At 60.5% G+C, this 13711-nt stretch overlaps 3 protein-coding genes across 3 annotated transcripts; 1 reads left to right on the top strand and 2 right to left on the bottom strand.

Moving 5' to 3' along the window:
• Positions 1–47: 47 nt before the first annotated feature.
• PHYSODRAFT_347976 (hypothetical protein) lies at positions 48–1010 on the bottom strand (the record flags this gene model as incomplete). Its single annotated transcript, XM_009537340.1, has 2 exons — positions 48–569; positions 823–1010. The coding sequence occupies 2 exons, from the start codon at positions 1008–1010 to the stop codon at positions 281–283; spliced, it is 477 nt and encodes a 158-aa protein (XP_009535635.1). The 3' UTR covers positions 48–280.
• Positions 1011–10462: 9452 nt separating this feature from the next.
• PHYSODRAFT_252346 (hypothetical protein) lies at positions 10463–12508 on the bottom strand (the record flags this gene model as incomplete). The annotated part of the gene is made up of 3 exons (XM_009537339.1): positions 10463–11437; positions 11466–12158; positions 12302–12508. The coding sequence occupies 3 exons, from the start codon at positions 12506–12508 to the stop codon at positions 10463–10465; spliced, it is 1875 nt and encodes a 624-aa protein (XP_009535634.1).
• Positions 12509–12624: 116 nt separating this feature from the next.
• Positions 12625–13614, top strand: PHYSODRAFT_525821 (hypothetical protein; the record flags this gene model as incomplete). Its single annotated transcript, XM_009537338.1, has 1 exon — positions 12625–13614. A coding segment is annotated over one exon (990 nt), but the record flags the coding sequence as incomplete, so codon positions are not given.
• Between the last annotated feature and the right edge of the window lie 97 nt (positions 13615–13711).

Below are 13711 nucleotides of genomic sequence, written 5' to 3'. Positions count from 1 at the left end.
GCAAAAAGCGTCAAACGGATCAAGACGACCATCGAGTAACGCTCGAGGTGAGCTATAGCTGATCAAAATTAGTGCTGGAAGTTCGCAATTGTCAGTCCAGTGGTGACGTCAAGATGGCGTTGATTGTGCCGAAAGTCCCCAATATCCGCCTTGTTTCCAGATCTTGGTCCTTACATGGCGATATCACTCGGGCCACAAGCCATGCTGTCGCGTCGGCTTGGCAAGTGCTGATGCTGACAAGACATGGACTCACAACTGGAATCCTCGCCTGCGTGGTCAACTACGTCTTCACGCTGGGAGACTTTTTATCGGGGAGAAACCCGGCCGGCCAGTCCAGAACTGCATTCATCACTGCGACGGCGCCTTTGAACCCGAGACTCAGGTACCGCCAGTTCTCCAGTAGGGCGTCCACGCCCTGCACGGTGCCGTAGAGCACGTCTGGCGCTATGACTGCGCGAACGAAACTTCGTTGTGCTTGAACTTCGGAGCCGATGAAGCGCATGTCGGACGTCATGAACTCGGGCTCTTTCAAGCCGACGCGGAAGGGACGGTAGTACTCCGCCGTAACGCTCCACACAGGGCCACCGATTATGGCATTTTTATTTATGATGACAGAATCGGCAAATAAATAATGTCGCTTGCAAGAAAAACCCACTGCATAAATAATGACATGAGTACCATCCATCCATACATAATGGCGTTGTGTAAGTGCGCAACTTTGTATTAACTTAGTTACGCAGACCATCTCCAGTACCTGGAACAAAATTTGTTCCAGCGTAATCGGGTGCAGTCCGTTGTGTCCCGAGTCGGAACGGCTCGGACCGTTCCAACTCTGCGTGGGCGACGATGAGTGCCTGAGGTCGTCCACCTGCTGTGGCCGCGGGCGAGAAGTAGTGGGCCGTGGGTCGGGTTGTCTCGAAGGTGGAGACCCGTGGGCCGCTACGCAGAGGTATCTTGGAGGGATGATGTGCCTCGCAGTGTCGTGGCGGCACTTCGGGGACGGATGGCATGTTGGGCGGCTTTGAGGGCCGTCAAGGTGAACGGATCAAGTCTTTGGGAGGGGTGAGCGGGAACGGAGTCACCCGAAGGCACTGAAACGTAAGGATCTGCAGAGGTAGAGAAGAAGAGTTAGGAGTAGAAGGAAGGTCAGTCGTGAATTTTGCTTAAAAGGACCACACAGGTCGTAAGGAACACTTATTGCATTTTGCTTAGTGATCTCCTTGCTATTTGTGCCCCATAAACCTATAAGCACAGGCAGCACTTACTACTCCAATACAGCGGCGGCCGGCCCCAAACCGGTCCGACAAAGCGACTCGCGACACGTGGTGGAGAAGCAGGGTAGTGTTGCCGACTGTGGAGTGAACAGTGCTGAGAGCCTGTGCCCGGAAGTGAACAGAGTCAAGAGCCGAGCGTCTGGACCTGGTGACTGGACGTGTGACCCCCCTCCTCGTGTTTAAAGTGTGCCAGGGAAGGACCCAGGAGTCCGCACACGAGTACACGCCGCGCGGGAAAAGCGGCGTCGAGGAGCAGTGAGAGGAGCGATCCAGGCCGGTAGGACAAGGGAACGGTAAAGTAGACACAAGAGCCAAATGTGCACGGTCAAGAGCAAGAGGTCAAGTGAACAAGGAACGGTAAACTGAGAGTGGACAAGGAACGGTAAACTGAGAAGAGAAGATGCCAGGAGGACAAGGAGGAAGAGGCGGTAACGCTGAGGAAGCAGCACGCCGTCGGGCTGAACAAGAAGAAAGAGCGCGTGCAGAGCGCGCCGAGGCAGAGCGTGCCGCTCGAACCGAAGCTGAGCGTGCCGAAAGACGTCGGCAGAGGCCCTCGACACCGGCTTCCGGGACGCCGATGATCGGGATAGCGCCGCCGCTGTCCCAGCGACCGAGGGCCCCGCCGCCGCCCAGCCAGGCTGGAGCGGGCGCGCCGGACCCGGTTGAAGAGGGATTGAGGGGTCTGGAGCGGTGGGGGAAGACCGCTGAGTATGCTGAAGAGGGAGCGTCCGTGTCGGATGTGATGCGTGAGCTCCGGGAAGATGAAGAAGACGAGGACTATGAAGAGAAAGAGGCGGTCAAGACGGAGACCGCGACTGGAGTCCAGCCGGTGACCTCGGCTGGAATGAAGACGGGGACCGTGGCGGAGGCCAAGGCGGAGCCCGCCGTGAAGGGCGAGCCGGAGCCACCGGTCTCGAGTCCGATGGGACGGTCGAGTGTGGGGCAGCCCTACGCTCAGCCGACGGACTATGGGTACGGCTACGGGATGTACGCCGACGACGAGGAAGACTACCACGACGCGATGGAGGAGCCGGTCCCGACGCAGCGAGGCCCGAGTGGGTTCATCACCCGCTACACGGGTCCCGAGGCCCGCCGAACGGATCGCCCTGCCTTTGGATGGAGCTGGAGCGCTCAACATGGTTCGGGGAAGGCCCCCGAGTACGGAGGATGGAGTGGGAGCGGAAGCGTGGTGAAGTCGTCGACCAAGTCGCCCCCTCCGATGAAGAAGTTGCAGTTCGCCGGCGGTCCGGCTGGGCTCTCGAAGCCGCTCGGTGGCGGAATGCCCATGCAACCTACAACGGGCCCTACGGCAAGTCGGACGCCTGGAACGGGTACGGCTCCGCCGGCTCCGACGGCTGCACCATCGACGAGTTGGCGCGGTGCCAGTGGACTTTCGCCGAGTGTCTACGATGGTCTCGCACGCCGTGAAGGTGCTGCCGATGTTCCATTCGGACACGGCCACGGTGGAGAAGGCGCAGGACTTCTGGGAGCTCTTCGAGGACCACACGGACGGTTTCCCCGACCGGTCCAGATTGCTGGTGTTTCGTCAGAAGCTGCGAGGCCGCGAGGCTGACCGGTGGTGGAACAACTCGAGGATCAAGTCGTTCAGGACGCTCAAGGTGCGGTTCCATAACCAGTTCCTCAGCCGGACGTGTGGGAGCTGCTAGAGAACACGAAGAGGCAGCGCGGAGAGTCCGTGGAGGAGTGGGGTGACCGAGTCTCGGACCTGTGCGAGACCCTCGACTACCCGAATCCGCAGATGCGGTACCAGCTCTTCCGCCGAGGACTGCGGTACAAGTGCATGCTGGCGACCTTGGACGCGAGTCCCGCGTCGGACATTCCGGCGGCGTGCGAGTGGCTCATGTTCAAGGACATGCACCGTCCGATCGAGGAGGACGACGAGTTCTCGGACAGCGAGTCCAAGAAGAAGAACAAGAAGTCGGAGGAGGCCCCCGCGACGACTGCGGTCGAGGCCCTCGCTGAGCAGATGAAGTCGTTCATGGAGCAGGAACAACAGTGGCAACAGCAACTTATGCAGCGCCAGTGGCAGCCGCCTAGGTCGCCTCGCAATCGAGCGCCGGTAGTGGCTGCCACCCCTGCCACTCAGCGCGCTGGAAACGGTCGTGGGCCAGGGAACGCTCAGCCATTCCGGGGCATTCGGATGGGCGATGATAGTCGCACGCAGGACGGTTCGCCTGTGTGTGGTCGCTGTAACTTCATGGGACATGGTCGCGCTACATGCAAGCGCGCGTCGATGAGCTGCAGGCGCTGTGGCGCGTTTGGTCATATCGCGGTCGAGTGTGACAGGCCCAAGAACGGTGGAGGCCAGACTGCAGTCGCTGGGGGTACTCAAGCTCCGTCTGGTTGTGTTTTCTGCCAAGACGCGAGCCACTCCGTGATGCAGTGTTGGCCGCGCTTCGTGATGCGACTCCGAGTTTGCTGAACGCGGCCGCCCAGAGCAATCCGACCCCTCGACAGTGACGGGGGCGGAAGGAAGGAGAGGAGGGAGCCACTCCTTTCTCTAGTCTAGAGGATGGCTCAGGGGGTGATCGTAGGAGGCAGGCGAGACGAAGGCGTTCTGCGGTCACGGCGACGAAAACGGTGGACAAGGTTGTGAAGAGTAGTGTGAATGAAGGGAGCGGCGAAGAGGAACGCGTAGAGGCGCCAAGAGCGGAAGTGGAAGTTGAGACGGTTGACGGGGCCCGGGAAGAGTGGATTGTACCCAGCGGCGTCTCCGTCGAAGAAGAATATGAACGAGAGCAGGGGCGGACGGTGTTGTCCGTGCGGGAAGAAGGTGAAGCTGAGTGCTGGACGGAGTTGTCTGTGCACGGCAAAAATGAGGAAAGCGTGGCGGAAGAGCCTGCATACTGCTACGAGAAAGAAGCGGCGTGGGCCGTTGCGAGTGACGAGGAGGAGAAGATGCACCCTGCGGGGAAGACGGCGAATGAGGAGAGCGCCGAGCAGGACGAGCCGAATGTAAGGGTGAACGGGGCGTGGGCCCATGATGGGGCCGCCCTCGATGGTAACGATGAAGAGACTAAGGAGGCCGAGGCGGCCAAGCTGGACGCCCCCGCGGGCGATGAAGACCCCGCGAGTGGCCCAGACCGCAGCCCCGAGCGTGGAGTAGGCAACGAAGAGGGGGCGGCGGCTGAGACCGTCGACTCGGCGTACGACGAGGACCGGTCCGTGAGGTCGGAGGAGTCGGCGTACTCCGAGGAGGAGGAAGTCGGCGGTGATGTGTTCTATGCGGCCAGTGCGGACGATAGCATTCTGTGCTGCGCCTCCGAGCGCGAACATACCCTACAAGGTGCCCACGGAGGAGGTGCCGCCGCCGACGGAGTTGAGAGCGGTGCCGAGGTCAGTGACTGCGGCCCCTTTGCGAAGCATCCTGAAGAAGGAAGGCCCCCGTCTGCGTTGGATGACGGAGGAGCCCTCCTTCGAAGGGTGGGGCGGCGCTGTAGATGTGGGGGACACACTGTTCGCCGAGTGGAACGACGACGGAGGATCGCCTGCCGGCGAGCACATCGCCGAGGAGAACGTCAACGTAGTCGTAGGACCCGAGCCGGTGGCAGGGCCCGCCACCGAGTTGGCTGTCGCCGAGGAGGACCGAGGCGCTGCCGCCGAGAGCATGGAAGTGCCCCAGAGTTCCGAGGTGGTCGAGGCGGCCGAGGACGTTAAGGAGCCGCCCCGCCACGCTCGTCTTTTCACGGACGAGGAGCTGAACGCCATGGAGTGCGAGGCGCCGAAACCCTCCGTTCCAGGCATCAGTGAGGAGCTCGAGGAGTATGACAAGGAGCTGGAGGACAGGCTCCACCCCCTCGATGAAGTGGAGTTGATGCGCAAGGTGAAGGAGAATGCGGAGAGGGCCAAGGGCCCGTCCATGGAAGAGATGTCGAAGTTTCTGGGCGTCCCGGTCGAGGCGCTGACCAAGATGATGGACGCCTCGCCCGAGGGCACGTCCTCGCCCGAGTACTGGGAGGACTGGTACAGGAACACTCTGGAGAACTCGGTGGAGGCCAAGCGAGCCAACCGTGACTTCAAACAGTCACTGGCCAGCTGCGTCTCTCTAGAACGCTCGACCGAGGAGACAACGTATGAGTCGTTCGGCCTGTCGGAGTCCGACCTGGGCCCGAAGGCCTCAACCGTCTCGGTCGATGGCTCCGTGATGGAGGAGAGCGTGACTGCGAACATTGCGGTCCCCGTGGATGTCTGTGAGGAGAACAGCGAGACGATGGTCACTGCGGTAAGCGTGAACCCGCCCGTGGACGCTCCTGAACCGAGTTCGAGCGCTTCTCCGAGCGAGAGGTCGGAGGCTCGCAAGGCCGTGTACTTCTTGCTGAAGGAGACCAAGGACGAGATGTTGCGTGCGAAGAAGTCGGTCGTCGACCCGCTCGGAGAAGGCGGCACGGTCGAGATCCCCCGATTCGTGATAAGCCACCTGATCTAGACTGGGTGCGCCTCGTGCACGATGTTGAGCAAGTTGCTGGTGAAAATGAAGACCAAATCGACTGGCGAGAACCTGTGAAGAAATGGACGAACGAGTACTACAATGAGAGCGCTACGTATATTTGGAATAAGCTACTAGATAAAGTTCGAGAAGCCCACTCGGCGAGTGCGAAGCGTCGGCTGCGGCGTCGCTCGCGGCGGCCCGTATGCTTTGACTTCACGGCGTTGTACCGCGATTCGGCCGAGGCGCTGGACGGGGAGCTCCGTCCTGAAGAAGACGACGACGCGACGCACTACGTGCAAGTGGTCCGTCCCGAGCGTCCACCGCCGGAGCGTGGACGGAAGACCGGGATGGTGGAGGTGGTAACCGTGAACTTGCCGGACGGCTTCGGCGTCCGTGCCGATGAGGACGATGATGAGTGTGGAGCCGAGCTCCCACGCGTAGTTGCCGGTGGTCGGCGTGTGGTGTGCACTGTGGGGAACTTCGAGGCGCTGTCGTACGGGTACATCGACTGCCTGCCTTCGCAGATGTTGGCGAACACGGGCGCAACGCTCAGTCTCGTCGACTTTCGTGTTCTGAAGCATCTGGGCCGAGCTGGTGAATCTCTGGAGGCCTACGACGGGCATGTACGCAGTTCGTCTGGACACCGTCTGCATATTCGGGGGTGGATCACTCTCCCCCTAATGCTGGGCAAGGTCGGGGTGACCATGCGGATGCTCGTGGCCGACAAGTTGGATGTGGACGCTATCGTGGGCGTCGACGCGCTGGGCGCGTTCGGAGCAGTGATTGACGTGGCTGAGCGGACGCTCATGCTGAAGAGCACGTGCGAAGTCTTATTGTTGGGCGTGATGGTGGTCCTCGAATCGTACATGGCCACGATGGCCGTGTCCGTCCGCTTGCCGCCAAGGGGCCAGGCCCTGGTGGTCACAAGAGTTCTGGATCAAGAAGGACACGGTGGTGGCCTCGACGTCCGTGGTGCCCGAGTCGGTGTTCGGCTTTGAGCAGCCGTCGGCGGAGAAGTCCGAAGAGACGCCCTGCCGTCCGCCCGAGACTAGCGGGGCGGCCACCGTTGCTGCCAGTCGTGAAGAAGAGACAAAGGGGCCGGATCTCGGCGAGACTGTGAGGGCGTCGAGGCCCGATATGCCGCCCGACAATGAGGTGGCCTCGAGGCCGACTTCTCCCAGTCGAGCCCTGTCGGATGAGCAGAAGTCGCTGTTCCGCAGCGAGCTGGAGCGCTTCCGAGACATGTTCGTGGAGTCGTCCAACTCGCCCGGCAGGACCGACTTGCTGAAGTTACAGATTGATACTGGGGACAGCAAACCGATCAAGCAGCAGCCCTACCGCGTGTCGTTCGCCGAGGGCGAGGTGATGGAGGCGGAGATCCAGCAGTACCAGAAGCTGGGCTTCGTCCGGCCCTCGAACGGCCCCTGGGCCAGCCCCGTGTTGATGATCAGGAAGCCCGAGGGGGCATCCGTTTCTGCATCGATTATCGCAAGTTGAACGCTGTAACGGTCAAAGATTGCTATCCTATGCCGCTGATTGACGACATCCTGGACGTGCTGAGTGGAGCCAAACTGTTCTCGACCATGGACATCGCCTCAGGCTACTGGAACGTGCCCATGCATGAAGACAGTATTGCTAATACGGCTTTCACATGCAAATACGGTCTATTCGAATGGTTAGTCATGCCCTTTGGCCTATGCAATGCTGTACCTGCTTTCGAACGGTTGATGGAGACCGTGCATGTCGACCTCAAGTGGCGCGTGTGCTTGGTGTACTTCGACGACTGCGTCATCTTCAGCGAGGACTTCCCGTCGCACCTCGTTCGCCTTCGGCAAGTGCTGACCCGCTTTCAACAGGCCGGCTTCAAACTGAAGATGAAGAAATGCCACTGGGGCAGGAGTCAGGTCGCCTTTCTCGGGCACATTGTGACACCCATGGGCATCCTCCCGAACCCCGAGAAGGTGAAGGCCGTCATGAACGTGCAGAGGCCGCGCGATGTGCATGATATCCGTTCATTTTTGGGGCTGACGAGCTACTTCCGCCGGTATATCCCGGGGTACGCTCTGATCTCTACGCCGCTGGAACGCCTGAAAATGAAAGACACTCCGTGTGTCTGGAACGAGGACTGTGAGGTGGCGTTCCGCCAGCTGGAAAGGGCTCTAGTCACTCCTCCTATCCTAGTCTACCTGGACATGAAGAAACGATTCAAGCTTTACGTCGACTCGTCGAGGTATGCTGTCGGTGCTTGTCTAATGCAGGTGGTGGACGGTCGAGACCGTGCTGTCGCCTATGCTAGCAAGTTACTGACAGGCTCTCAGAAGAACTGGATCAACAACCAAGACGGAATCTCTGAAATTGAATGCTGGGGCATTGTCTGGTCTACGCGGAAGTTCCGCTGCTACCTAGATAAGCGAGAGTTTGATCTCTACACTGACCATCAGGCGCTTACCTGGATCTTCCGTCCTGGCAACCGCACGACCAATGCTAAGCTCGCTCGCTGGGCGATCGAGCTATCCAATCTACAATTCCGAGTGCATCACAAGCCCGGGACGAGCATGGGGCACGTGGACGGCTTGTCGCGCCTCCCTACCGCGAATGTGAACGCGCTGACCATGGCGGACCTGCTGAACCCGGGGAGCTCGCCTGTGGGCATGACCGACTTGCTGAATCCGGACGAATCGCCCGAGACCGTGGCCAACGACTCAGTCGGGGAGCTGTCCGATCGAGCCGTGGCTTCCGACTCAGTCGGGGAGCCGTCCAACGTGGCGCCCGAACCGATGACTACAGACGGCGGCGGCGAGATGGGCACGGAGACCGCGGTCCCGTTGCCGGAAGACGCTACTGAGGACGAGTCCGCGCCGACGGACGTCCCTCCGTCGTCCGTGGACTTGTTCGGACTCGATATAGAGCAGTTGAAGGTGGAGCAGCGGAAGATCCCGTGGGTGATGACCCTGATCGCGTTCCTGACGGGTGGGGCGCTGCCGTTGGACCCTAGCTTACGAGTGAAGGTTGTGAGGATTGGGTCCAAGTTCGCCGTCGAGAACGAGCTGTTGATGCGCAGAGTGAATCTCCCCGCGCGCGTCGGGCCCGCTCGATCGCTGACCGTGCCCGTGATACCGCTTCCGTTCGTTGAAACAGTCTTACATTTTTGTCACGCTGATCTACTGTCGTCGCACCTCGGCCTCACGAAAACGCTCGAGAAGGTGAGGCGACACGCGTAGTGGCCAGGGTGGCGACAGGACGTCGAGGAGTATTTGCGCGAATGTGATAAGTGCGGAAATGGCAAGGGTGCGCGTCCGTGGCGCGCTGGTCGAATGCAGAGAATGCCCATCGTGGATCTGACGGGGCCGTTCTCGTTGCTCGTGGTGGACGCCGTGGGGCCTCTGCCCGAAACCGAGCGTGGCAATCGCTATATTTTAGTTTTCGTTGATTACTTCACTCGCTGGGCCGAGGCGTTCGCCGTGGAACGCTTGGACTCCATGACGTTCGTGGAGGTGATGGTGAACGAAGTGGTGTCTCGGCACGGAGTGCCGTCGCGGTTGCTGAGCGACAACGGCTCGAACTTCACGTCTGAGGTGGCCAAGTCCTTCTATCAGACGTTGGGCATTAAGAAACTCTTTGGTGCTGCCTACCACCCTCTGACTCAAGGACTCGTCGAGAGATTCAACGGAACGCTCATAGTAATGCTACGAATGCATGTCAGTGAGGCTCAAGATGATTGGGATATTTATCTTCCTAGAGTGCTTTTTTTTGTCTACAGGACGGCCTACCACGAGGCCCTGGGAGATTCGCTGTTTTTCTCGCTGTACGGGCGCGACCCAGTGCTTTCGATGGACGTGGCCTTCCTCAATCTTGACAAGAAGTGGCGGAGTAATGAAGTGGCTCAGTATAGGCGAGAGCTGTACAGCTCTCTCCGTTCCTCGCGACATTTGGTTGAGCGTCAGTTGTTGAAGGCACAAGATCGGCACGAGCAGCGCCTGGAAGGGGAAGCCGAAGTGAATTATGAAATAAGAGACCCGGTGTGGGTCTACCAGGTGTTCAGGGGGAAACGCGGCGAAGTGCGCACGAAGAAGCTTGCCTTCGCTTGGCACGGTCCCTATCGGATCGTAGCCAAGGTCGGCGAGAACGCTTATCGGGTCGACATCCCGACTCACCCTAACAAAACGGTGACCGTGAACGTGAATAGGCTCAAAAGGTATCGTGGCAAGTGGACCCGGCCTTATATGGATGAAGTGCCCGAGGGTCTGGGCACTAGTGATGAAAACGAAGAAGAGGGGCCGTTGGAAGAGGCCGACCTCCCTGCGTCGAGCTATGCGGAACGGTTGACACTAGGAAATGAGAACACTGTTATTGTGGGCTTGGAAGCCCCCATCGTGGAAATAGTGGCGAAGATGAAGGACGGTCAGGGCGTGAAGTACCTGACGATGACCAGCTCGTATGAGGTGTTCTGGCTGCCCAGGGAGGCTTTGATGCCCGAGTATGCGCCGTTGGTGACCGCTTTTGAGCAAGCGGATAGGAGGAAGAAGGGGTTGCCGGAGCTTCGTCGAAGTGCGCGTTTGGCGGACGCTAACGCCCAAGTCGATGATGACTATTTGCTGCTGGCGTAGTTGGTGATGTTCTTGAGCCGAAGAACCTGTGATTGTGGATATGGATTTACGAGCAGCTCAAGAATGGTGGATATGCATGTCAAGTTCATGTATTTATTTGGTTTTACCTGCAAAATTAGCACTAGACTCGACTACAACGAAATGAAGAAGATAAACGGAGATCCGAGGTGTGCGCATGACTCACTTGGCCTTGGGACGCTTGCGGAACGCGACTTGAGCTCCTTGGTCGGAGGCTCGCTCGCTACCTCGCCGTCGTCGTCTGCTTCGTCGCCCGGCAGCGTCTCTTTGGCCGCGACGGGGGCCTTGGTGGTCTTGGGTTGGGCCTTGTCGTCCTTGTCGCTGTCGTCTATGGCCGCCGGCTTCTTCTTGTCGTCGCTGGAGTCTTCGGACTCGCCTGACTTGCTGGAGCGAGAAACCGGAACTCCTGGCTTGGACGGAGTGGTAGCTCGCTGTTTGACGGCGGGAGCCCGGTACTGCACGGGGGGCGTCGGAGGCAACGCCGTGAAGGCTCCGTCCTCGTCCTCGAAGTCCGAGTCATCGTCGCCCTGCTCGTCGGGGTTGAAAGGCTTCTGGTCGTACACGGCCACCTTCATGCCCAAGACCAGGAGCTCGACCACCTCCTCAATGGTGTCTTTGAGCGACGCGTCCGACAAGAGGGCCTTGCACGGGCCGCGGGTTCGGTTGCCCACCCAAGAAGGCACGGAGGGTGGCCCGCTGGTGACGTCGAGCTTGATGCGAGCGAGGGCCTTGTCGGAAAGTCGCAGGTGTGGCGCTCGCGTGGGGTCGATGAGCTCCGCCTCCTCGAGGAGCTCCGGAGTCGAGGCGTAGCCGTGTTCGTCGACGATCTTGGGGTCGAGAGCTCGCTCGATGGCCCGCTCGTAGAGAATCTTGTCCATTGCGAAGACAACGCCGAGGTCCTCGTGCGCCGCGCCCTTGCTCTTAGCCGCGCCGGCAGAGTGCTTGGCCGCTCTGCCTCCCAACCACATGAGCGTGTCATGAGCATCGTTCTCGAAGTCGTCGAGAAAGCCGAAGTACCCTCGCTCCTCGATGTTGTAGCTAATGAGCTCGTTCCGCGCTCGGCACGCATTCATTTTCTCCTTGCGCCGCTGATCGGCATTCAGACAAGGCGCGTACAGCGCCCACAGGAAAAAACAGCTCGTGGAAGCGCATGTTGGCACGGTAGTGGACGAGGTGCAACTCGGGATACTCGGATGGCGGGTACCAGCACCGCTGTTTGCGCCAGGGGTACGCCAAGCGGAACGGAGCGAGGCCCTTGCTGAAGGCACGCTGCGTAAGTGCGGCCAGGTCGATCTTCAGTCGCGCGGGCGCCGTCGTCGGCAACCGGAAGTCGTAGGCCTCGGCCTTCTTCTTGGCCGCGGCCTTCTGTTTCTTCTTCGATGGCGGTCTCGTCTTGGAAGACGTCCGTGGCGACGATCTGGTCCCTGTCGATGGACGTGGTGGCGGTGACGTCGACTCTGGCGTGGGCACCAACGGCGGCATCGGGATCGACAGGACAGAGTGCTCGGCAGGCTCGCCGGCCTGCATCTGGTCGGGGTGCGGCAGGATCACGAGGATCTGGTTCAGGCGGCGTGCGTCGCCACCCGACAGGACGTCCATGGCCATGGCGTCCAGGACGTCTAGCCCCTGGGACGCATTGTTGACGGAGAGACGGGTCCGGAGGCGCGCCCAAAACTCGCGCTGCGCGATGAAGACGTTCCCCTCGTCGTCGAGCTCGAGGGCCATGTCCAGGCTGTCCACCTGGTTGTCGAAGTCGGTGACGTCGAAGTTGGTCTTCTTGACCATGACGGACGCGAGGCGAGGCGAGGCCTGGGAGAGAGCGGAGAGATGCTTGGTGACTGCGGAGTGCGCGGCCCGGCGAAAATTGCGGAATGAGGCAACTTTCAGTGGGGCGGCTACGGCAACTTCTGATTACCACGTGACTTCAAGTGAATTGACGAAACGTGACTCACCTTGTGGATGGCTGCGACCGTCTGAGAGGGACGCTCAACTGGCTGGCCACTTTCGAAGAACCCGCGAGCGACGCAGGTGACCAACTGGCAGTAACGGGGCCTTGGCTTCCCTGCGCCTCTGCAGGTCGATGGTGACCGCCAAGGGCTGCCGCTAGTGGCGCGCGCGGACGGTCCGGACGGCTCGGACGGCGTCGAAGTGGCCGTCATTATGAATTAGTGCTGCTGGAACGATGGGGTGGGCGACGGACGTGGTGAACGACCTGGCGGCAATAGTGGTGGTCGCTGCTGAGGCAGCTTGTTAAGTTGCAGTGGAGCGTCGCTGGGAGCTGGCGTGGCTCACTGCTGGAGCAGTGTCGTGGACGGTTACGGGCCCCCTGCGAAGCATCGGCTCACGGATCGCCGCTGCGTTCGTCGACTTCGCCTTGAAGTGGAGCGTGCTGGCCAAGTTATGCGTCATGCGCTACTGCAGGTATGTCCGTGGGCCTGCCGTACAAATGCAGCCGCTCCGAACTCGCGTGTGGAAGTGTTACGAGGCCCCGCTGGCCACCCCGTTGGTTGTGCTGGAGCCCAAGGGTGAGCATGAAGACGGGCTGGGGAGGTTGCTCTACAAGTGGCTTGACGCCCCCCACGAGTGGTGGTGCGTCTTCTTGCCTGAGACTTGGGCGTCGGGACGGAAGGCGTGCTCCAAGTACTGCACGGGCGCGAGTCTGGAGTCTGGCCGTTCGGTCGCCCGTGCCAAGCTTGTCGCCAAGGTGGTATGGACACTGACGTCCCTGATCCTGTTCTCGGCGTTCTACGCCGTGCTGTTCACCTACGAAGTCGTCGAGTGGATCTGCCAGGGCGTGGCCGGCGTGTTCGCTGTAGTCGTGGTCTTTGATTGCTGGTTCGCCTCCGAGGAGGGCGAGCATGCAATAGTGACTAACTACTGGTTGCTGGTGGTGAATGTTTGGGTTGCGCTGGTATGCATAACCAGTAAGTTGTGGAGGTTGTACGAGGCGTCGGCGGGCCAGCGTTCGCCGCTGACTATGGCCACGGAGGGCTACGCTGCGTGGTGCGCGGCTCTCGAGGAGCAAGAGCAGGCTGAGCGTCTAAGTGAGGCATTTTGGAGGATGGACGGCGGGGGCAATGCGCCGAGAGTGCAGGTGCGGACGCGAAGTGGATTGCACGCCGAACGGAGGGCCTGGCAAGTAAGAAGAGAAGTGGATCAAGCTGCGTGCGCTCGGCGAGGACGCCGAGATGCAGTCGGGGAGGATGTCCCGAGTCGGATCGGCTTGGACCGTTCCAACTCTGCGTGGGCGACGATGAGTGCCTGAGGTCGTCCACCTGCTGTGGCCGCGGGCGAGAAGTAGTGGGCCGTGGGCCGGGTTGTCTCGAAGGTGGAGACCCGTGGGCCGCTACGCAGAGGTATCT

This window comes from Phytophthora sojae (assembly GCF_000149755.1).
Source record: "Phytophthora sojae unplaced genomic scaffold PHYSOscaffold_10, whole genome shotgun sequence".
NCBI classification, from domain to species: Eukaryota; Oomycota; class Peronosporomycetes; order Peronosporales; family Peronosporaceae; genus Phytophthora; species Phytophthora sojae.
Note: the sequence above shows the minus strand (reverse complement) of the source record. Positions and strands in the feature narration are given on the sequence as shown.